Source organism: Arctopsyche grandis, chromosome 5 (assembly GCF_051622035.1).
Source record: "Arctopsyche grandis isolate Sample6627 chromosome 5, ASM5162203v2, whole genome shotgun sequence".
Classification (NCBI taxonomy): Eukaryota; Metazoa; Arthropoda; class Insecta; order Trichoptera; family Hydropsychidae; genus Arctopsyche; species Arctopsyche grandis.
The window spans coordinates 12,081,452-12,104,715 of record NC_135359.1 but is presented as its reverse complement, the minus strand read 5'-3'; the positions used below and the strand labels follow the sequence as shown (position 1 = coordinate 12,104,715).

Here is a 23,264-nt window from a genome sequence, read left to right as displayed (position 1 = left end):
CGCAACTTTCCCCGCCTCTGGCAATCGCCCCTCAATATCCACGTGCAGCCCCTTATCACGGTGCTTTTTCACTCGATCGATCGCTCTTTACTCTACAACACCTTACTTGGCTGTGATAAAACGTTGTTAATATACTGTTTATACTGTAAGCCTCGCTTACACCAATCCTATAGTGGTATACAATTCGAAAAATCGTGTGCTAAATAGGTATATCGCATAGTATAATAGATAAATTATAATGTTAGTGATCAAGTGAAAAGCTGAGACTGCCTCCCTGGAATTTCGTTCGAGAGAAGAAAGACTTACAAAAATGTCGCTGTTTTTTAAATTTAGAAATGTGAGTAAAATTTACGAATCCTCTTTGTATTCATTTGTGAAATTGTCGGCAGTTTAATCTTTGTCTTAAAATTGGAAGGCAAAGCGTTCAAAGAACAACAATACCAAATTAATTAATTATTATTTTCAAGATTTATAATTTTTTTATTTTTAAATGCTTTTTATTATTACGAAATTATGTTCACAATACATCTTATATCTATTTTAATAGCTACTGATCTACTGATCATTTTCTATTTTACAATTTAATTTAATTTGGTTAGTAATCATAGTATTATATTATTCTAATGTTAATCTACAGCATAATAGGAAAAAGAGCTCAAAAACCTATTTACAAGTATTTATAATACATCTTACTAACTGAATGGTTTCTGGTTCGGTACACTTTTCAGTATATAATTCATTCTAGTACAATTCTAAAATGTGTGATTTAATTTAATTTTATACTAAAATATATTCGGTGTTTTTTTCGACTGCATATTAACATCTCGTCCAAAATTATTATCATTTAATATTTAATATATATATATATATATATATATATATATATATATATATATATATATATATATATATATATATATATATATATATATATATATATATATATATATATATATATATATATATATATATATATTTTTTTTTTTTTTTTTTTTTTTTGTCACAATCAGTTACTATATATGTTATATGAAGAGTTCTACTATCAGCTATGCTGATGATAAGTGCCTATTTATTATATTTATTTTTTGGTACTCAAAAAAATTAAAGCCTGAAGAATATTGCGTTTGCAATACGCCATTAGATATCAGATAAAATAAAGGAGGTATGTAAAAATAGTATCTATTGAATGAAATTTCGTGCAAAATAATACGTAGTGTGTAAAATAAGCAGCTCTGACTATACTTTTTTCATTAGTCGTGAATCTACAGAATTTAATAAAGAAAGTACTTTGTTATTATTTATAAAAAAAATGATTTAGATTCACTGATTTTGATCGATAATTACAGTCGGGCAGACGACGTACATATTTGAATAAATTCTCATAATCAAATGTTTAGAACAAAGAAAGAATGGCACATAAACGTATCGCAGTCGTTTTCGTATGAGATTCTAACAGGAATATGTATTATTTTAATGTTTTTATAAGTTAATAAGGTTCCACTAAATCATGCATACTGCATTTATCCTATTACTAATATTTTAAAAATAATTTCAAATAACTTCACGAAATTAGTTTTCTATCTACATGTAAGTGCAATATATATGTAGATAGATACTCATTCATTTTTTTTTTTAATTTATATAGATTTTTCTTAATTAAATACGTCTTCTTTTGTTCTGTATGAAAATGATAATTTATTTGTTTTATTATATACATATATTTGTGTCTTTTAAATTATAGATATTTTGTATAAAAAACGTGACACTAATTTATTGTGCACACGTTTATATGTAGATATGTATCCAATTTGCTGGCAAATTATTTTCTCCAGAAGAATACACAAAGGAGACGTACTTTCCGAATAGGACATTTATTATAATAATTTCATTTAAATGGATTATGTTATATTGCTGGAAAAACCCATCCATGAGAAATTTTGTACAATGAAAAATGTACAATTATTTATTTATGAACGTGCGTTCGCGTTTTCTGAGATCAGGGGTTAGCAACCTTGCTGCCATTTTGTTGGCATTCAGTTTGCCATATTATAACGACGAGCACAAAAATAATAAATGATTTATTTCAGATTCTAACAAGCGGGGTGCAATTCCTACCGTATAAATAATAATAAAAAGCAACAAAATTCATATATTTTATTAATAAACATAATAAAAACAAAAGAATACATAAATGCGTTGAAGTTTTTATTTCAAATAAGATCCTTTTTATTCATTTATGCATCATACCAGCTTCAAATTTATATTATTTTGTGAAAAATCCTGCGATCAAGATTTTGAATTTTTCATATTTTTTACTCACCTCTCTTATATACATACAATACTTACATATATCTATGTACATATGTAGATCATACGAAGCAGTAGATTCTGACATTTTTCTAAAATGTGAAATTACCTTACAATATTTTATTTTATTTTTACCATAGGTGTCATGGCAGGTTGCCCCAAAGCGACACCTATGGTCAAACTTTGTACATAAATATGATTCTAAACACATTCTACAACGTACATATGAACCAGTGGCGTACTGTAAATTTCTCCCTGTTTTTGTCGCACAGCCTTACTTGCGTGAGCGCGAGCAGGATACAAGGGGAACAAGTGACGTCATACCGAGTCCCCTTGTATTCTGCTCGCGCACATGTAAGTAAGACTGTGCGACAAAACAGGGAGAATTTTACCGCACGACACTGATATTTTGGTATATTTAACAATAGATTTTATTGGATCCGTCACAACAATTAAGTTAGATAAAATGGCAAACTATGATAGGAGTCGGTCGATCTGGATATCCGGGATTTGATCCCTCGACCTCTCTGGCTTAACCAGCGAGGTACATATCCTGAAACTCAGAATATATTTGAGATTTAGAATCTAAGGAGCAACTTGAACTTTTGTATTAGCAAGATTTGATATCTTTGTGCGAGCTTGCAAGCCCGTATATACTCACACGCAGCGTACAATCCGCGCACTGAAGTTTGAAAACTGCATGAGCGTTTCAATAACTCGTTGATCAGGTTCCCTGTGGACAAGTATCTATTCTGTAATATCATATTTACAACACAATAAAAACAATGGATTCGCAATGAATGGATGCGATGGGAGATCTTTTCGCATTTTTTTTTTTTATTTATTTTTTTTTATTTTTTACATATATACCAGGAAGGCCTTACAGGTAAATCCCAATGCGCCTTCCTGGCCAATTACAAATACAAATACAGCATTTTTATTATAAGTCGTTGAATTGCGAGACACTGAAAAAACTCGCAAATTAACGAGACATCTATGAATTGTACATAAATTTTTATTGTACATCAATCAAATTTTTCAAATAGTGGTGACATAGTAGGCAGGAAGGATTTTTAGCCAATTTTTTTTTTCCGGGAACCGTTTCAACAATGAAATCAGAGAAAATTGGCAAACTCTGATAGGAAACGATCAACCTGGAGTCACAAATCCAGGTCTGACCAACAGCATACTCTGAAAAATTCATTTTCATTCAGGGATAGAACCCGGCACCTTCTTGACGGTAAGCAGAAGCTTAACGTCCGAGCTATGCTGCTGGCTTTTATATATATTTATAAATCTATATATTATTAAATTATTTATATATTAATATACATTTATATAAATTATATTAATTTATATATAGATTAATAAATTATTTATATATATATTTATAAATTTATATATTATTAAATTATTTATATATTTATATTTATATATTTGAATCGGGAAAAGCTCCATCGTTCGCATATGTACATATGTATATGAAATAACAATAATAATAAATTATGGAGAGGTAACCCGTTTGCGAATGTGCTCGAAACGAATCACCCGAGTATAAATATTTAAAAAGACGAAATCGTGGTGCTCCAGTCGGGTCGTCAGCCCTCGAGTGGCGACTGGCGACGACGAGAGACGAGGTTGGCCGAAGCGAGCAGAGCGATTCCGAGGAGAGACGAGGAGAGTCGAAGATAGCCGGCAGCGGCCGATGACCGCAGCCTCTGCCTCTGCCTCTGCCTCTGCCCACCGCTGACTGCGACCGATCCACACTCCGCACTCCGCACTCCGCACTGCACAGACAGTTGGCGAGCGATCGTGCGTTTTCGTGGCCGTGTCGACGATCGCGCTCTCCGCTCAGTTCACTGGCCGGCGGCCGCTCCGACATCCCTGACGATTTTAGCGGTGGCGCCAGCAAAGTTGGCACGACTGCTTCACCCTTAGCCCTATCTTTTCGCCACCCCTCGTCTATTTTTTATTGCCGCGTGTGGGAAGATGGGAAACGACGCGCTGGAGACGGGAGATTGGGGATGCGAGGTGCAAACGCGTGCAATTCTTTTTCCTGTTATACATCCATAAATTCGAGTGCATCCTTCGCGGTGCTTGTACTTATTGGTGTGTGCGTTCCGTTCGCGAAGACTAATTAAAATAACAGTTTCGTGTCGAGCTCGTTTGTGGATGTTCCGGCTCGTCTGCACCGGTTAGCGCTGCGGCAGTGTGTACCCGTCTATGCCAATTTTCATAAACAAAGAACGACTTCAACGCATCGCCGATTGTTTTAAACTAAACATCGCCTTTGTTTTTTCCAAGAAGATTCCGATTGGAATTTATCGTGGATGACTTTCGCGTTCCCTTTTTAAATTCGGTGTTCTTCTTTTGTTTGGATTCGGGAAAGACGATGTTTTTCCTTCGAGTACCATCTGTCCAACTTTTCATTCTTAAAATAAGCGTATCCGACGTATGGATTACCACGTGGGTGCTATTTATACTCCATATATATGTACATACTTATGTAGTTGATACATTATGAGTATTTCAGATACGAAATTAGCTGACTCCACTTTTTGTTCATTTCTAGTAAATTCACGAGTATTTTTCATACAGTTTAAAACAAAGAAACGTGAAATTTAATAATGCATATGCCTCTTTTCCGTTGGCAGTAAGAAGAAAAATATGCAATTCCTATTAGTCATTTAAGATACATACATATTTTGATGAATTGGACCAATATATGTAAATCGAGATCTAAAGTTTTAGAATGAGGCATAGCAACCCACCGTTGCCTATAAGGGGAAACACCGCAGTAATTATCCTAGTCAGTAAATTCCTGTAAGTCAATTACTACTATCGATTAGTTGTAAACAGAAGCACCATTGTGAACATGCAAGACTCCCACCAACTATCCTAATACTACTTCAAAACTCCAGTGATCAACTGCATAGTTAATTTTTCAACTTATACTTATTTCAATTGTCTTTCTGAAACGCACACATACTAAAAATATTCTTTAATATTAAGATAATGGATAAAATCATATTAATTCGGCCACTTGAATATATCTAAAAATAATCCCAACTACCTATGAATTTTAATTGTCAGTATAAGATTTTTTCTGTCATAAACTTCTTAATTATGTACATACATATGTATGTATGAATAGTACTCGCACACAAAATAAATCAGATTTAGATTTGGGCATAGAAGAATATAAATTCATCTGTGATTTATATAAATAAATATAAGAGGAATATTTTTCATTTTCTATACAGTAATGTAATTTTTGGGGGTTCTTATCAAAGAGAAAATCAAATTATCCTTCCTACGGTCAAAATACAAATACAGATGATTATGTAATTAATTTTACTCAAATTGTGGATATTATAGAGATATAAAATAATATGATATACAACTGCCAACTGCCTTCATTCGTGAAGATCTAAATCGCATATTTTTATAGCATTACCATAATTTAAACAAAAAGTTTTCCTTGTAGGATACGATCAATTTTCATATTTATTTATTTGTTTAATTTGTTCAATATCTTTTTCTAATATTTTGAGTTAAATTGGTAAAATTGATAGTATAAATTCATGAGATAATCCAGTAGCTTAGATATGGATATATATACTTTTTGAATTAATGAATTTGAAAACATAAACCTATTTCAATAAAACAGGCATCGTCACATCGCCAAAACTGAAGATTTTTTTTAAGTCATTGAAGAAAAAATCAAAATCATTGCCAACGAATTCTATAAAAATTACTAGGAAATAACTTATTCTGATAATCTTCTTATAAAATGTACTGAAATCCAAATAAATTTGTGTGGGTAGACGGATACTATTCGAGTTGACAAAAAACGTGTCTTTCGACCTTTCATAACACCATAAATATTCAGAATGATAAAAATTACCAAATATGACCATACGAATTTTTGCATTTGATCTCATGAATGCAATAAAGCATAAAATTGTGAACAATGTATAACCGTAATGCAAAAGCGTCCGCTTACGTTTAATATTAGAAGATTATTCCTTTTGTAAAGATTGAGCTTTTGTTCAATTTATGCAAACCCATACTAAAATTTAACTACCTGACGTAGGTGTATGGCTAATAATCCGTGACGTATGTTGTTTACTGTGTGATCTTCTTTCACTTCGTTCCAAATTGATCATGACGTGAATTTGTTTGGCGTGGAAACGGATATTTTTGAAACGTGTTTCACAAAATTTACCAGGTTTCGACACAATACGTATATTCAAATAGTCATATTAACTCTTTGGTACAACACGTTTTGAATGAAAAAATTACATCACCGTGGCTTGTATGAGATATTTAACTGTAAAGTCAGTCTGGTCAGGATACTGTCAATGAAATTGTGGTTCATGAGTCATGAACTACAACTTCATTGATCGTGACTCACATTTAAATCAAACATATCGAGTAGACATTTATATATGTATGTACATTTAAGTATTCATGCGGATATCATACTTTGTCACTATTATATACTAGTGGTTTTACCCGGCTTCGCTCGGTATTTGTAATGTAAACCGCTTAAACATGGCTAATCTAACAGTAACCATTTTATTAAATTTAATTTAATAGTTTTATTTTATCTAAATTTATTTGAATATTCATTTGTTTTTTTATTAAATTTAACGTCACGGAAACTACGAATCAACGATGGTTACATACATACAAAGTCTCTTTCGAAATTATATACATATTAGATTAAAGTAAAACCATTATTTCCAAAACTGATTCGTTGAATTAAAAATAATAAAAAAATCCCATAACTGGACTAAATCATTTTGTTTTTGTTTTCCATACATACATATGTATCTTCCAAATATTATATTGGAAAATATAATATTTGGTAAACGCGTAAAAAAAATCGTATTTTTTTATTTTCATCACAGCTGATAACTATTTACATCATCAAACCGATAACTCCACTTTCGCAAAGTAAAGTTATCGGCTTTGTGTATAAAGCATTTCAAGCACTCTTGTATACGTTCATTTAGACATCCATATCAGATAAATTCACACAAACACCGCGCAATCTGAATTTTAATATCAGTCGAGTGAATCACACCCGAACGCCTTACATTACAAAAACCACTAAAAAGCTGTCGTAAAGTAATAATCATTACTTCATCATAATAAAAATCATGTTCAATCTTTCGCTATCCACTTATAGTTAAAATTAAAGCCTCTTCAATCCTCCTTCATTCTTGCCTTGCGCAATCTCGTCCACTTTATTCCACCTCTCTTAGTCATTTGTTCCTCATCATACATACATACATATATAACAAACGAACCTTCAAACGGTGACCGGAAAACTTCACTCGAGATAGTTGCACTCTTGAGTCATCCAAACTTTCAAAGATGTTTAAGGAGAACTAACGCAATAGAATTCCATAAAAAAGCGACAAGGGGTATTTGGATGTTATCCGAGGGTACAAACGTTTTTTTTGTGGAATTCTATTGCGTAAGTTCTTTTTGAGCGCCTTTAAAAATTATGACTTCTCGAAACTGCGCTACTATTCAGTGCAATTTAGTGCATCTTTCCGGGAACCCCTTCAAACAAATCTTATATATAAAACCGAAACGGCGTCTGTAATTCGTTTCTGATTGGCTGTATCAACGACGTTTGTGATTGGTCGGTCGTTAAAATTTTTTTCGATTTAAATAAATTTAATAAAACAAAAATTATGATTTTTCCATGGTTTTCATTTAATTTCCATTTACCAAACGGGTAACACTACTAGTCAAAGTATAAAGCTTAAGTATATTCTTATTCTTCCAAAGCCATTTTAATTTCGTCCTTTGTCTTATTTTCTCTTTCTTACAGGGAATCATATGATTATGACATTGATCATTCCAATTAATACAACAGCTTATTATATTATATGTATGTACATATGTATTATATGTATATACATATGTATATTTAGCAGCAACAACAACGAGATTTTTGTTTCTATTTATATCTATTTTTAAACAAACTTTTCTGTAACAGTTTCTATACTCGATTGTGTTACTATTCTATTCTCCAATTGATGTACAATGTCATTCGCGAATTTTTAATGGCTCAAATAATGTCCGTCAATTTTGAGCCACACATTTTTTCGCATCCAAAGCCCTTAAACATGACCTCAACCAAAAGTGTCTCCTCGTCGAATTATTATTCATACATAAAATATTGTTACGTACGCCGTGGATTGAGCGAATTGTACTTAGACCAACGGATATCTGTTATCGGATTAACTAAATGCATGCACTTACTTCCAAAGATTATATCTGGAGTCTAAGTGCATTTAGGCTAAACAATGACCGATATTAGTTATTTCTCAGAATCGGTACGGGGAGACCCAATATCGGGGAAATACATATCCGAATACGTGACTATACAACAGGTAAACAGATTAGGCGTCCTGAGAGATCTACCCTTTATAAGGCGGTACGTAGGCGATATCAGGGCATTCTGGACTTAGAAGTGACACTGCGTGTATCTCCTTAATCATCAATAAATGCTGTGAAACGACTGTTGGCCTTTTACTTGGATCCTCCACCCACCCCTACGCAACAATATGCTAAGTCTTCTAAAAAGCGAACCTTAGCTGCGGCATTCCATTTCATTATTTAATAAAACTCAATAAATTTAATGAAACGCGTATATAAAACACGTTTTTTTATAGTTTTAGCTGCGGCGCATTTTTTTCATTTTACATTTTTACATTGTAGGTAATGATTAGAGGTAGGACTGGAAGCGTGCCTTTTATTGTTAATTGTTCGCTGTACTTTGTTCAATTTTTATGAAGAACCTTTTTTTTTGCACTCTAGCTTTGTAAATAGACCCAAAACGCCCTGATTCCTGGAAAAAGCACCCTTGCGGTCCGCCCTTTAGTAATGATTACTAAGTGTTCAATAAATCATGCACACTCGTCTAACAGATTGCTCCAACTCGACACGTGTGCTATACAGATTAAGCATTATTTAAATAGATACACATATGTATTAAACACGACATCTACATATGGTCAAACGATTAACAGTTAGAGAGACATCTACAGACAATTTTTCGCAGTATTTTCTAATCAGCGAAAATCGAGATGCTGAATTAATCGAATTTTTGCGAAAGGGCTGAAACAGGGCTGGAAATTTGTCGGAATGAAATCAGATAAGTTGGCAAACTTTGATAGGAAACAGTCGACCTTGGAGTCGCATATCCAAGGTCTGGCCAGCAGCATACGGTATAAAACCCGTGACCACACCATTGAAAGCATACATGCTTACCATCGATCTATGCTGCTGGTTAAAATGAATTACACTGAACTTTTTTAATGTTATCATCATCATTTACAACTATTCACCATCCACTGCTGGGTGAAGACCTCTCCAACATGCTACAATTTTCTAATTTCATCTACCCATCTTTCTTCATTTTTACCCTTTTATATCTTATCGGGTACCATTCTAACACTTTTCTTGTCCACCTTTCGTTCATTCTTCTAGCCACGTGGCCCGCCCATTGCCATTTCAATCTCTTCACTCTATCCACTACCCTTGTCATACATAGTTCTCACCCACGTATTCCGTTTCCTGTCTCTCCTCATTATGGCAATTATGCAGCGTTCCCCACTTCTTTTACTGCATTGGACTTTGTGTATGGCTAGATAAAAGCCAGCAGCGTGGCTCGGTGTTTGCGTTGATATTAAGCACCGAGAGTCACCAGGTTCGATCCCGTGAGCTGACCTCGATTTAAAGAATTTATTCTGAGTATAATCTTAAATGCTGTTGATCAGACTTAGATATTTGTGACTCCAAGTCAATCGTTTCCTATCAAAGTTTGCCAGTTTATCTGATTTCATTTTTGAAGCAGTTCCTCCATCAAATTGGCAAAGACCATCCTACCCACTATGTCACCACTATTTGGATATGATTTCAAAAATGTATTATCTATAACATATGTACATATATGTCTCGTTAATTAATATATAAAGTATTTATATTATGCTTATATGTCTGTATTCTTATACATATGTATATAGTATTTATATTAGGGATAATATTTTTGGCACGGCTGTAAAATAAATTACACCACAAATGTCAAAACGACATTTCAAATTAAAATTTTCAAAACGTCAAATTAACATCTCTAAAATAGCTCGCACGACAGAATCGGCGTTCGCCCTGCAAATCAAACGTCAAACGGGTTGCCAGTAACAAAAATAAAATTTGACATTTCAGTGAAATCATTACCAGTTACATTTTCACTAGGTAATCGTAATATCTTAGCAGACAACAATGATTTATTTAAGGGTTAGGTTAGGTTATGTTAAGTTAGGGTTGGCCCTATTCATTTAAGATTAGTTTGTTAGGGTCGGTGTTTATTTTTGTTACTGGCAAACCATTTGACGTCTGATTTTCCGAGCGAAAAACTTATCTGTCGTGCGAGCTATTTTAGAGAGGGGCGTTCTTTTTATTTGCCGGGCCGATAAATGTTACCTTTGTATTATGCTCATATGTCTGGTCACAGTGACGCGTTAGAGTATTCTGTTATGTCGGTGTGGCAAAAATATGTAAAAAATAATTGGACCATGTTTTAAAGATATAATAAGCGCCATTTGAACTCAACCCAGGGATAGCACCTTACATTTTTTTTATATTTTGCTTAACCGGAACCGGACACGGTTTCTGCCATGCTAATTTTATATTCTAAAATAGTGTGCAAATTATGAAAGCAATAGCGAGTATGCGTTGACCGTGTACATTTGAAAGTTTAGTGCAGTACAAAAAAAAACATTACCCAATAGCGTTTACTGCTCAGTATGAAGAGATTTATCGGATGATCTCGAAATGCGGAACAGTTTGCAATACAACGTACATATAGCAGAGATGTGTTGCGATATTAGGGCGGATTATATAAATTATATATTTCGGTATGCTTTTTAAAAAGCGTGAAATTGGTATCGCGTGAATACACATACGAAACTGGATCACAATTTTTGCTGCGACTGTGCAAGGTTCACATGGAATCCACACACGAACAAGAAATTTACCGGTTACTACGTTATTATGTGTAACAAATGCTTCTCTATGTAGTTCTTATACAGACAACTCGATTGCAAACACGTGATCGATTCAAACGTTTATTTCTTTTTTCTTTATGAAATTTTCAATTACAAATACAAACTAGTTTGCGCTAATAATTGACGCAAATTCGATCATGTAAAAATGGTGATTACGCAAGCGATACTTAGAGAACGATTGCGAAATTGAAAATACAATGCTATGTAAGATACAATAGAATCCATCGAAGACTGATGTATATATTGATATATTGATGATAATAATTACAATTGGAAAAATAAATGTGTATCGCAATTACTTGTTTTGCAATTCTAGACGCATATTTTCAAGCGTTCGTGTGTGAAGCATTACAACTGCTTGTATTACACTAACATACATACACACATCCGATATTATTTTCGCAGGCTTTCTTGGTGAATCAATTCTATATCAAGGACAGTCTCTCTTATATTACTACCAGCCGAATTGCCCGGCGTTGCTCGGGAGAATTAAAGTTGGAAAAATATCTATGTAAAGGGACTCCGAAAATATCAGTGACGGCTCGTCCATATGGGGTGTGGGCTGCAGCCCTCCCAGTATAGTACATATGCGTGCTATTTTTGTCGTCCATATGGGCTGCAGCCTCCCAATATAGTACATATACATATACGTGCTATTTTTTGTCGTCCATATGGGCTGCAGCCCCATAGCCCCATACCAACAGCTGCAGCCCCCAGTACATACGCGTGTTATTTTTGTTTGTATTTGGTCAACGATACGGTTAACGAGCTACTACAGGCCAATTCATCTTCGCAGTCCCCCTTTCTGACTAGCCACCACTGGAAGGTACCATGAGATTTACCGATTTTTAGTGGAGCGACGGGATTTAATTTAACTTAATTCATTGCGTGTTTTTCAAATATTATTTACGGAATAAAATCCAGCTTTCTTTTCTTATTACTGTGGTTGTGTTTTTCTATTTCTTTGGTTTTGGGTATGCCACTACCATTTTTATCGCAATAAAAAAGAATATGCAGTGGCCATAGAAGTAGAATGCATAGAATGGTCATTGTTAACAAAAGTATCGTCTAAAAGCGAGCCATCGAAGAGAGAGACGGAAAGTCAGAAGCGAGACGAAGTTTAGCAAACAATGAACAAACTCTGCCGCGCAGAGTTTTTGTAGCAACATTTTTGGAGGCTGAGAGCGATTCTATGGCAGTGGCAGATCAAGTAAATGGGGGACCCCAAGCGCATTTGAAATTTGAGGCCCCCATTTCAGAAAAAAAATGTATCATCGTTTTTTATCATGCTTATCAGTATATGGTTTTTCATTAGGATTCATATTTTTTTATTTATTTACTCGTGTACTTGAAACACTAGCAGTTTTTCGAATAAAATAGGTACTATTTTAAAATACAATAGGTTTTAATTTCATTTATTCTTGGCTGACGAACGTATTGTGGACAATGATAATAATTTGTAAGTTGTATATTTTGGTAGTAAAGGCTCATTTCGGGGGCCCCAAGTGCGTACTTATTTTCAATGTATGATAAACCGCCGCTGAGAATATGTACATACCCATATGTATTTCTAAAGCATCTGGGATTCAACTTACATATGTATCATGTATATAGTTCTGCGAACGGATCCTACTTGTATGATCTATAGACCCTTTCATTTTTTATTGTATTTTATAATATAATAGTGGCTTCTAGCCTTCTTTGAAGCCAAGTATCTCCCCCCCCCCCCCCCCCCAATATAAGATTTTTTTTATAAAATCAGTAACTCATGGGCTCTAAAGATGAACTACAAATGAAGCAAAGTTCGTTATAAAAAATACGTATAGGCGTAGGAAGCCGTTCCGCGCGCAAATTAAGTGAGTATGTACCGTTTACCATGCACCATTTTTTTTTGATCTTTCGACTTAAGATCTTTCGATTTTCGATCTTTGCCTTCCGATATTTGCGTTTTCTGTCGTTTAACATTCTGTCTCGTCACAGAGACCGATATATGTTGTAGGCATTTTTACTTGTATGTTAAAAAAATAGCATTAATAAGAACCTTGTGTGTCCATAATAGTGCTTTTATTAACTACATGCCTACTAATTGATAACAATTAACATTACAATATGATTTTACTTTTTAGTTTGAAATCCCTCACATACATACATACATACATACATGGATACATACATTATAGACCAGGCCAATAATTAGATTTTTAATGGTCAACTTGAATTTTACGGGTCGTCCCGTTTCAATTTCATTATAGACATTTAAGGACACAATTCCACTTGTTTGTGATTGGTTTTACTAACTTTTAGAATCATTGCACCATCGTTTGATGACTATTTAGCCTTAAGTTGTTATATCGTCATGGTATGTGCTTTTGTATTACGTGCACACGCTCATCGCACTTTACATTTCCAACTGCCTCACCTCCCCCTATAAACACAGTACGTTTTTTTATAAATACAAGTTGCATGATTCATTCGTATTATTTCATTGAAATGTTAAAAACATTCATCAGTCGTCCATACCTCCTCATTTCAAAATATATTGAAAATAGTTAAAAGTATCAACAATTCTCCTGCTGCAATTAAAACAACACTTCGTCATCAAAAATTTGTGAAAATATCATCAATAAGCTGAATTTTAGTATTGCATTCCATTAATGTATGACTTTTTTCAGGGTCTACGTGACGAGCCGGAATGTTAAATTACCGAAAACGAAAATATCGGAAGGCAAAGATCGAAAATCGAAAGATCTTAAGTTGAAAGATAAAAAAAGGGTGCATGGTAAACGGTACATACTCACTTAATTTGCGCGAGCAGGGTACAATAGGAACAAGAGGAACAGGCTTTTCCTCCCGTATTCTGCACGCGCACATTAATACGGGAGGAAAAGCCTGTTCCTCTTGTTCCTGTTTGACAGATTGATTGATTGATTGATTCTTAATACAGATTGACATTTAAATACATAAAAAATGACTGAGTTTTACGGTCTGTTAAAACGTCGATGGGAATTTAAAAGAACTGTCTTCATAAAATTGCAGAATCACGTAATTGAAGTAAAAAATTAAACTGTGTTTTAAATTTAAATTAAAGATTTTATGCAACAAGTTTGATGCGAGTGCTATTTAAAGTTATAGAACCAGTGCGATGTTTATATTTTATTTATTTGTCTAATTACTAATTTTCCCCCAATTTTATATCTGCATAAATTATGTGTTCATCTTAATTGAGTTGTGAAATGATTTCATTTTCTATTAATAATGATTTTGAAAATTACATCAATAGTTATTTATTTCACTGATAAAACATTTACGTCAATATCATTCCAAATCAAAATTTTTATTTTAATCTTATAATCAAAACTTTATAATATATATATGCGTATATATTGTGGATAAAAGTTATCTGAGAAGAGATAAGAAATATTTTGACAGATAAAATCTATCGTTAATACCAAACAAATACATAATATACAATTATAACAGTATAAATCTCTAGAATATCGTAAAACATTTTTTAAAAATAATTCCACTAATTAAAGGATTAATCATTATCAATAAAACTTAACTCATTGCATAAAGAAGATATTGATTTAAGATATATTTAATCATAAATTGTAATATAAATATGTATTAGTGAAATAAAAATAACGGATGAAGTGAAACTAATATAAACCTTATAATTAGCTTTTGTTTTATGAATTTATTCCAAAAATCAATACTAATTATTCAATATAATTGTATGTACATACATACATACATATTTGTATGCACTTTTAAACTTTTGATCAAAAATGCCTAATATTGAAAAGACATTTAAAAGTTTGGTTGGATCATGTGAAAACTATTTTCTGGGAAGCTTTTTTTTTATTTTTACCTTATGAATCATTAGTAATGAGTCACAAGAAAGTTATGGAGGTAATAAGGAAAACCAAAATGGTTAAACATCGAATTCTGCGTGTATTTATTTTAATTGGAATTTATACTGATCATCTGAAGCAGTTATATATTTAAAGTGTTCTTAAAGAAAGATAAATAAAGATTGGATACACATTTTCAAAATTAAAGATCTCCTTTAAATTAAATATCTCAAGAATTATTGAAAAGTATATCTGTTACTGTGAAATTATAATTTCCCTGAAGTTTCAGTGAAATCATAACCAGTCACTGGGTATAGTTCAGTGAAATCATATCCAATTACATTTTCACTGGCCCTTATTAGTGAAATTATAATTTTCGATAGTTGGATGATAGTGCGTCGCCGACACGAATCGCGTCACCCCACATCATAACCCCTCTCCTTTCCATCCCCACTCCGATGCCGAACTCGCTCTCACACGCCCTCTACGCCCTCAACCCCGCTCTTGTCCATTTCCACTCTCCTCATGGTCCACTATCTGTTTCGATTTGGCTATTTTTGATGCCGCATATGTGGGACTGGATGCAAACACATCATAATATCTTAGCAGCCAACACTTATTTATTTTAGGCTGGGGTTGGTTTTATTTATTCAACGTTAGGTTAGTTTAAGTTAAGTTAGGGTTGGTGTAATTTATTTAAGATTAGGTTGTTAGGGTTGGTATTACGTTGTAATTCGAATTGCATATTCAATGACATTAAGAAGGAAATTTGTAATTCTATTGTTATATCCGTACTCACTGCTCGAGTCGGTGAAATTATAACATCACTCATTAAATTATAACTTCACTGACAATAACAGTTTTGCTGTAACACCTACAAACTTTAAGCAGATTAACAACAATAAATTGTTAAGTTTTCGGTGAGCTGATAACGTCAAAATTGTTTTCATTGTTTTAACATTGCAATGAAATCTACTTTCGAAATTTAATAATTTTCACCAAATAAATTCCCATTCCCATGATTTTTTAATAAATTAAGTGAAATTATGAAACAGTTCATGTGAAAATATTTGTTTATAAACATTGTAGATTTTTTACACGCTTGAATATTTTAGTTGCACTCTGTAAATTTACATAACAGCTTCTATGCTAATTAACATCCTCTATTACTAATTCAAACTAGATACTATTCTAGTGAAATTATTTCATTTTATACAATCCTATGTGAAGCATATTCATTTTATTAATATAAAACGTAAAAAAAATTTACAAATAGAACGTCTATTTTTTTTAATTATAATTACATATCAATATGTATTTTTGTTATTTTGTATATATATACATACATACATAGGTATATGATTTCATAAAATAAAATGAGCTAAAAACTCTTATATTTTTTTTCATGTTGTTCGTCTGTAGATATCTCGCTCAATTCTGGGATCACGACCTTTGAAATATTACTTTAAGACGAGCGCTTTGTTTTCGAACTAATCTAAAGCATTATTACCCAGTATGGTAAGTGACATTGAGCTTCGTTGACGAAGAAGATAGGCTTGCGCCTGTCCCTGAATATTTGAACGCCTCATAAATAGTAAACTTCCCATTGAAAGAATCTTTCTAAAAGGAAATCCCAAGGGTTGGTGTTTTAATGAAAACTGGAGATGTTTGGAAACATTCTCCAAACACACAAAGAAATATCTCCCTTCTTTGAACACATTCAGTAGATTTAAAATAACTAAATATATGTAATATGTAATATCGATCTTAGTGCTAATTACTTTTCACTTCTTAAGATATTTCATTTCAAGTTTTTTTGTTATTTTTTACTGCACATGCAAATATGTATTGTATAAAGAAAGTGGAACAAATTTTCATTTAAATTTATCGTATTCATAAAAACTATACAATGAAGCTTATAATTAAAAAAATTATAATCTTTGACGGAAAAGATTATTTATTTAATTAAAAATAATAATTACAGTTTAATGTTGGGTATATGTACATATGTATAGATATATATGTATGTATATAGTCATAGAATGGATTAGAAATAGTTCAAATCGAAATTATGAGTAAATGTGTATAATAAATACATATGTAAATATGTTTACGTATGTACATATATGTTATAGTGAAATTATAATTTCATTGACGTAGTGAGTACGGATGTAACAATATAATTACAAATTTACTTCTTAATGCCAGTTAACTTCTAATTCAAACATCAATGCACTAAGCTTTAGTGTACGTCGTAGTACCAACCCTAACCCAACCTAACCAAATGAACTTGGAAAAACATGTTAGTTTAATCGAACAAGTCAAAAAGACGAGAAATGGAAATATGTACTCGTACTTTGATAAAAAAAAGTGTTGGCTGCTAAGACATTATGATGTGTTGGCTTTGGGTGGAATTGAGCGTTTGGTTTTTACAATGGAAAACTCCCAAATTTTACTAACCCTTTGAGTGGTGACGTCTTTTTCCGCCACGCTGAAAATTTCGCCAACATTTCCAACTAGAATTATTTAGAATCCAATAGAAAGCAGGTATAAAAATTGTAGCTAATCCAAACAAACCCTAGATAACTACCGCCGAGGATTTCGAGTTATAGGTGTGTTTAGACTCTCTAATTACACTGAGCAACAAAAAAAAATACCCGAGCGGAGACTAGCCAATCTTTACTAAGTTTGACCCACTGAATTCGAATATGATATTAATTTTTGTTGGTGGGCGATCGTTTACGAGATATGAGCGTTTAAAAAAATCCGCGATTTTTACAGTTTTTTGGCTTTTGCGGTCTTTAACTCAAAATTTAGGATTGTTACGCTCAAACTGAGTATTGTAATCAATAGTCAGATATTTTTCCTATTAATTGTTATATTTCATTGCTTTAAAATACTTCTAATTAATTGTCTAGCGAATTTTAAAAGTCAAAAATATATTTTTTTTTTACGGATTTTTTTTCCGTGCTATTTTTCATTTATTTGGCAATTTTTTTTATTTCACCACGTTTATAAAGATTGGTTTTTTATCTCAATATATATTTTTTTTATCTAAACGTACTAACTCAAGCGGTAATTGCAATTTAAATGCTTTCGTTGTATATATGGTTGTATCGCGTAATATGTTAGGTGCAAGCAAGATGGCATTTAGTCCGACCGCTGTACTATATGAGGTGGATTGCTCAGTGCTATTAGAGAGTCTAATATATCTTGCAACAATATAAAATAAACAAAATAAGTATATTAATGAATGTATTTTTCCAAAACTAGTTCCATCTTCTTCTTTGCTGTTAAAATGTAATTTAGCTCACAATCTAAATACTAAGCTACAATCTAAATTTAGGGATAAATCTGCAGTTAGGGATTTCTATCGGGAAATTCTGCTATGGTTATAAATTCAGAAATTCCGGTGTAAACCAGTCTTTATAAATGTTGAAAAATTAATGGCTTGGATTACACGACCCATGTTAAATGCATTTTTTTCAATGCTACCTGGAAAGGCTTAGCGGGTAGTATTCTTTTTTATTTTGTACATGATCAAAATACAATGCCTATCGGCGTTTTTCAGGCCCATGGACTTGAATTGGGAAAATATTTTGAACCTTAATGTTTTATTATCAAATACAAAGTTTCATAATGACGATTTGCGAATCTTAGTTCAGAAGCCCTGCATACGTAAAAGTTTGGATTGCTAAAAAAAATTGCTTAAAAATAAATGTTTGCGGTCTTAGTTGAGAAACCCTGCTTGCGTAATATTTCAAGGCACAAAGAGTATCAAATAAATTTATTCGCATTTATGAAATTATCATGTAGATATGGCCGACAATTTCAATACAGTAATTATTTTCGAAAACGCATTTAAAATTTATTAAAAAAATTGATTTTGCGCTGAATTGTCGTTGCGCTGAATAGATTGGCAGCACCCGACTCGATGTCAAGTGCTGCAATGATTTAATCTAACATTATTATTTTATTCGGAAAATAATTAAAAAAATTTAAACCCGCCGAGTATTCAATCGAGTATCGAGTCAAATTGACTCGATATCCGATTTATGTAAATATGGATCGTTTTATTAAACATTATTACTTTATCTATGTTTTATATTTTGTTTTCGGACTTTTTGTGGCTGGACCTTTAACAGGTTGGACGATTTTCGGTTGGACGTTTTATCATCTGGGCTTTTTATTGTCTGGATCACTTAGCAGGTGGGCATTCTAACGGGTGGATCTTCTTTCGTGGTGCCCTTGTCGTTGGATCTTATAGCTTTGGACCTTATGTCGTGACACGGCTTTAAACATAGACGGCGGTAGAAAAAAAAATATTGGTGTTTTTATTCAAAATAATAATTTTATATACAAATTATAAAAGAGGTATGTTTTTAAAAAACTTTTTTTTAAGCTTCTTAATTGTCGTCTTCATTTATTTATACAATTGTGATCTGTATTGAAGTCTTCCAAGATTGAGGAGATTGTTTTTTTTTTTTTTTAACATAATCATGTCTGATTACAGAGTCGTGCGGCGGCGGGGGCGGGGGCGCAGTGCGGCATGGAGTGTGGTGTGGCGGCAGCCGGGTTTGGGGGCGCAGCACCCGCTCCGGCTCCAGCCTCTATCCTGTCGCCGACAAAGCCCTCGCCCGCCAAGACTGGACTTTCCGCCAAGACTGTGAATTTCATCGACAAAGGAGAAGTCAAAGAACGTCGGGAGAAATTTCTCACTGCCAAATATGGCTCACATCAGATGGCACTCATTCGCAAACGGCTTGCTGTAGAGATGTGGCTCTACGATGAACTGCAGAAACTCTACGACATACCAGTATGATTTTCTATTTACAGTTCAATAATGATTTAATTCAACCTGCTTTTGTAACCTGGCAATGATTTTATTTTTATTTTGCAGAAAGATAATGTGAAAACTTTTGAGGTAGATGTAGACATAGATGAACTTCTTGATATGGACAGTGACGAATATCGACGACATCATTTACATGTAATGTTCCTTATTGAAATTTAATATATATATTTTTAATTTGAATATCACGTACTTGGAGCACACTGGTTATAAGTCCTCGTTTTGACTAAATTGAGCTATTAATGAAGCTTTATTCATTTATTTCTTTTTTTCATGTTCTCAGAGCACACTGGTAAAATTTCAAAATGGCTTCCCATTTTTTATTTTATTTTAATTATTAACATTTTGTACACTGTACAAAATGTTTAAGTCTTAACTTTAATTTCTTATCACTTTCCAAATCCACGTGTTTAAATGTTAATGAGTAAATTAGTAGTAAAAAATCAAAACCAAAGAAACTTACAATCTAAAGATGGGTAACTGGAATGAATTACGAAAACTTAATTTTTTTTTATATTCCACTCATCCTACCCCCTGATTTATTCCAATCTTAAAAACACTATTTATCACCACTGTGCTTGAAGGACGCAATATCAATGAGTTATTACAAGCTTTTTTTTGTATTACAAATAAAATTTTAAATTACAGAATATATTAGCAGATGCCAAAAAACCTAAAAAAGATGTAAATGTATGTTTAATTTTTAAAAAGACAATATAATATTTTTGTATGTACTTATGCGTATATGTATAATTAATTCAAACATTACAATTTTTTTTCAGAAATTCATCAATGAACTGCTAGAAAAAGCCAAAACACTTTAATTTTCGTCATTGATTTTAACCAAATGTGTATTGCAATACGATTTGTAAATTAATTAAGCCATAAGTAAGATTTATTGTACAATAGGTTATTTGCACAGTAATGAGTATAACGAAGCTTTCGTGTGTAAACACGTAAAAAATATAATATATTATATTATATTCGAAATCACATTCATACAGTAATCCCTAAATTCATCGCAAATATCAATTGTGTGAAGCCGTTTTTACACGATAATTATTTTTAAATTTAAGACTATTCAATAAGGAACAATTTTAGAGAAATTTTTAGAAATGAAAAAAAATTCATATTTTAATGACTGATATAGAATTATCGATATAACAAAATATATCATGTATCATACAATTGATATCCATAATAATATGTTGATTTTAACATAAAATCCAAAACGCATTCGAATTTTGTTTATAGGATTTAAGTTGTATTATTTTTTACTTCAACCTATATAGACTAAGTTTTTTCCAATAAAACATACAATACAAAAAGTGTGTGCTCTACATAAATCAAAATAGGATTTTATTTTTTATTGTGTAAGTTTGCTTCTAATAGAAGATGTCGATGTTTAATAATTAAAAATGTAATACAATGTGATTACAACCTACTTTAAAGGGGTTACTGTGTGTGCACACAGATACTTTAATTAATCATATTTGAGAAATTCTCAGTGTACTGGTTCACGTCACGTTTCTCATTTTGTTTGAATTGTGTTTTTAGAATCTGTAAAGAAATAGGGAATGTGATTTCTCATACATATGTGATCATATCCACCAGTGATTATAAAAATATTAAGTAATATAGAGAGAGATATGTAAATATCACAAATTACAATACGGCTACACGACTGTCAATACATACATATGTACATATATATGTGTGTGTGTGCTCCCTATTTCTGAGTGAATAATAAATTACTTTAATTATTTATTTTACTCTTTAGATTTTCATTTTTAGCTCAAAAATATATACATACATATATCATACTATGTTAAATATATAAATAAAAAAATAATTTACAGAAATACATTGATCTTGGATCATTGAAAAAAATGCGAGTAATGCAAATGACGAAAAAATCAGTTTTATTATTTTTACAAAATTACTGCTCGGAAAAATAGTTTATTTAGTTTTTTGCGTTATAACAAAATATTGACAGCTTTTTTGTTTTATTTTGCGATTAATTTTGTATTTAATGATAGGTTGTTTATTTATAAATCATCATATAGATACTTACATAAATAATTTATCGAGTCACTTGGCTTCCGAGTTAGTTGATTTATTTACGAACAATTGCCCTCTGTATTTATACATTTTTGTACTGAATTTATTTGTAATATATTATACATGTATTTATTCCGAAAACTGAGATTTTATTCCTTTTCACTTCTATGCAGAGATTTAATGAAACAATTTGTTTTTGCATCGAACACAAACATATATACAAACACTAAAAGAATCTCATCAGTGTAGGATGAATATACACGCTGGACGTCTTTTAGTATTTTAATAGCTTTGCGTTCAACATTTACTAGGCCTTCATAAATATATGAAAAATGTTGATATCGAAAATGATAATGCGAATCTATGTACCCATACTCTATGTTTCTAGAAACACTTGCATAACCTACATATGTTCATCCTCTAGTGACATTGTTATTGCATGGCTTTCTTCTTGGGATATTTTAGTGCACTATTTAATGAAAAATAAATAATAAACATAAATTTCATCGTACATATTTACCTCCTACTAAACATATACACTTTTACTCTGACTTAAAGTTAGGTATATAATTAATAGAAGGTGTGTGGCTAATGAAAGTTTAAATAAGTGCTTAGATCAACAATCCACATATGTACATATATGTATATTATCAAAGTTGTTTTTGTAGATTTTATATTTATTTAATTTTATTACTAAAATTGAAGTTGCATACGTATTACATTTATTAGTTTACTTCTATTTACCAAACTTCAGTTTTATGATTTTATGAGCCTTGTAAAAAAAAGACGACCATTTTAGACAAATTATACTATTTTTGACTTCAAAATATAAACTGCAAATTAATATAGATCAGGCTGAATACTATATATATATACATATATACATGTACATCTTCATATCTTCCAACCCACTGTTTACGCAGCTAAAATTTAATAAAATGTGCTTTATAATAAACTTAACCTTTTAAAAAAAAAAGATATATAAAAAAGCGAAAAAGTTTGCCAGAATGCCATTCCAGTCCGTTACATTACAATAAAAACCTGTTAAGTTATATCAAATCATTTGTGTGATATAATTTTTTTTATTAACCCTAAAGG

General features: G+C 31.9%; 1 protein-coding gene across 3 annotated transcripts; it reads left to right on the top strand.

Moving 5' to 3' along the window:
* Window positions 1-70: 70 nt before the first annotated feature.
* Window positions 71-22,303, top strand: LOC143911741 (protein phosphatase 1 regulatory subunit 14B). Of its 3 annotated transcripts, none has more exons than XM_077430757.1 (5): window positions 71-337; window positions 19,767-20,069; window positions 20,154-20,243; window positions 20,754-20,795; window positions 20,888-22,303. In XM_077430757.1, exons 1-5 carry the CDS (start codon window positions 311-313, stop codon window positions 20,927-20,929), a joined length of 504 nt encoding a protein of 167 aa, XP_077286883.1. In that variant the 5' UTR covers window positions 71-310; the 3' UTR covers window positions 20,930-22,303. The 3 variants fall into 3 exon arrangements, with proteins under 3 accessions (XP_077286883.1, XP_077286884.1, XP_077286882.1); XM_077430758.1 differs by having other exon boundaries at window positions 19,399-20,069; XM_077430756.1 differs by lacking the exon at window positions 71-337 and adding an exon at window positions 4,105-4,338.
* The last annotated feature ends 961 nt before the right edge of the window (window positions 22,304-23,264 follow it).

Bases quoted from the DNA above. Each gene is read 5' to 3' on its own strand.
- LOC143911741 (XM_077430756.1), top strand. From the start codon at position 4,297: ATGGGAAACGACGCGCTGGAGACGGGAGATTGGGGATGCGAG. The intron at 4,339-19,766 runs GTGCAAACGCGT...GTCTGATTACAG, and splicing joins CGGGAGATTGGGGATGCGAG to AGTCGTGCGGCGGCGGGGGC. The intron at 20,244-20,753 runs GTAATGTTCCTT...TTTAAATTACAG, and splicing joins ATCGACGACATCATTTACAT to AATATATTAGCAGATGCCAA.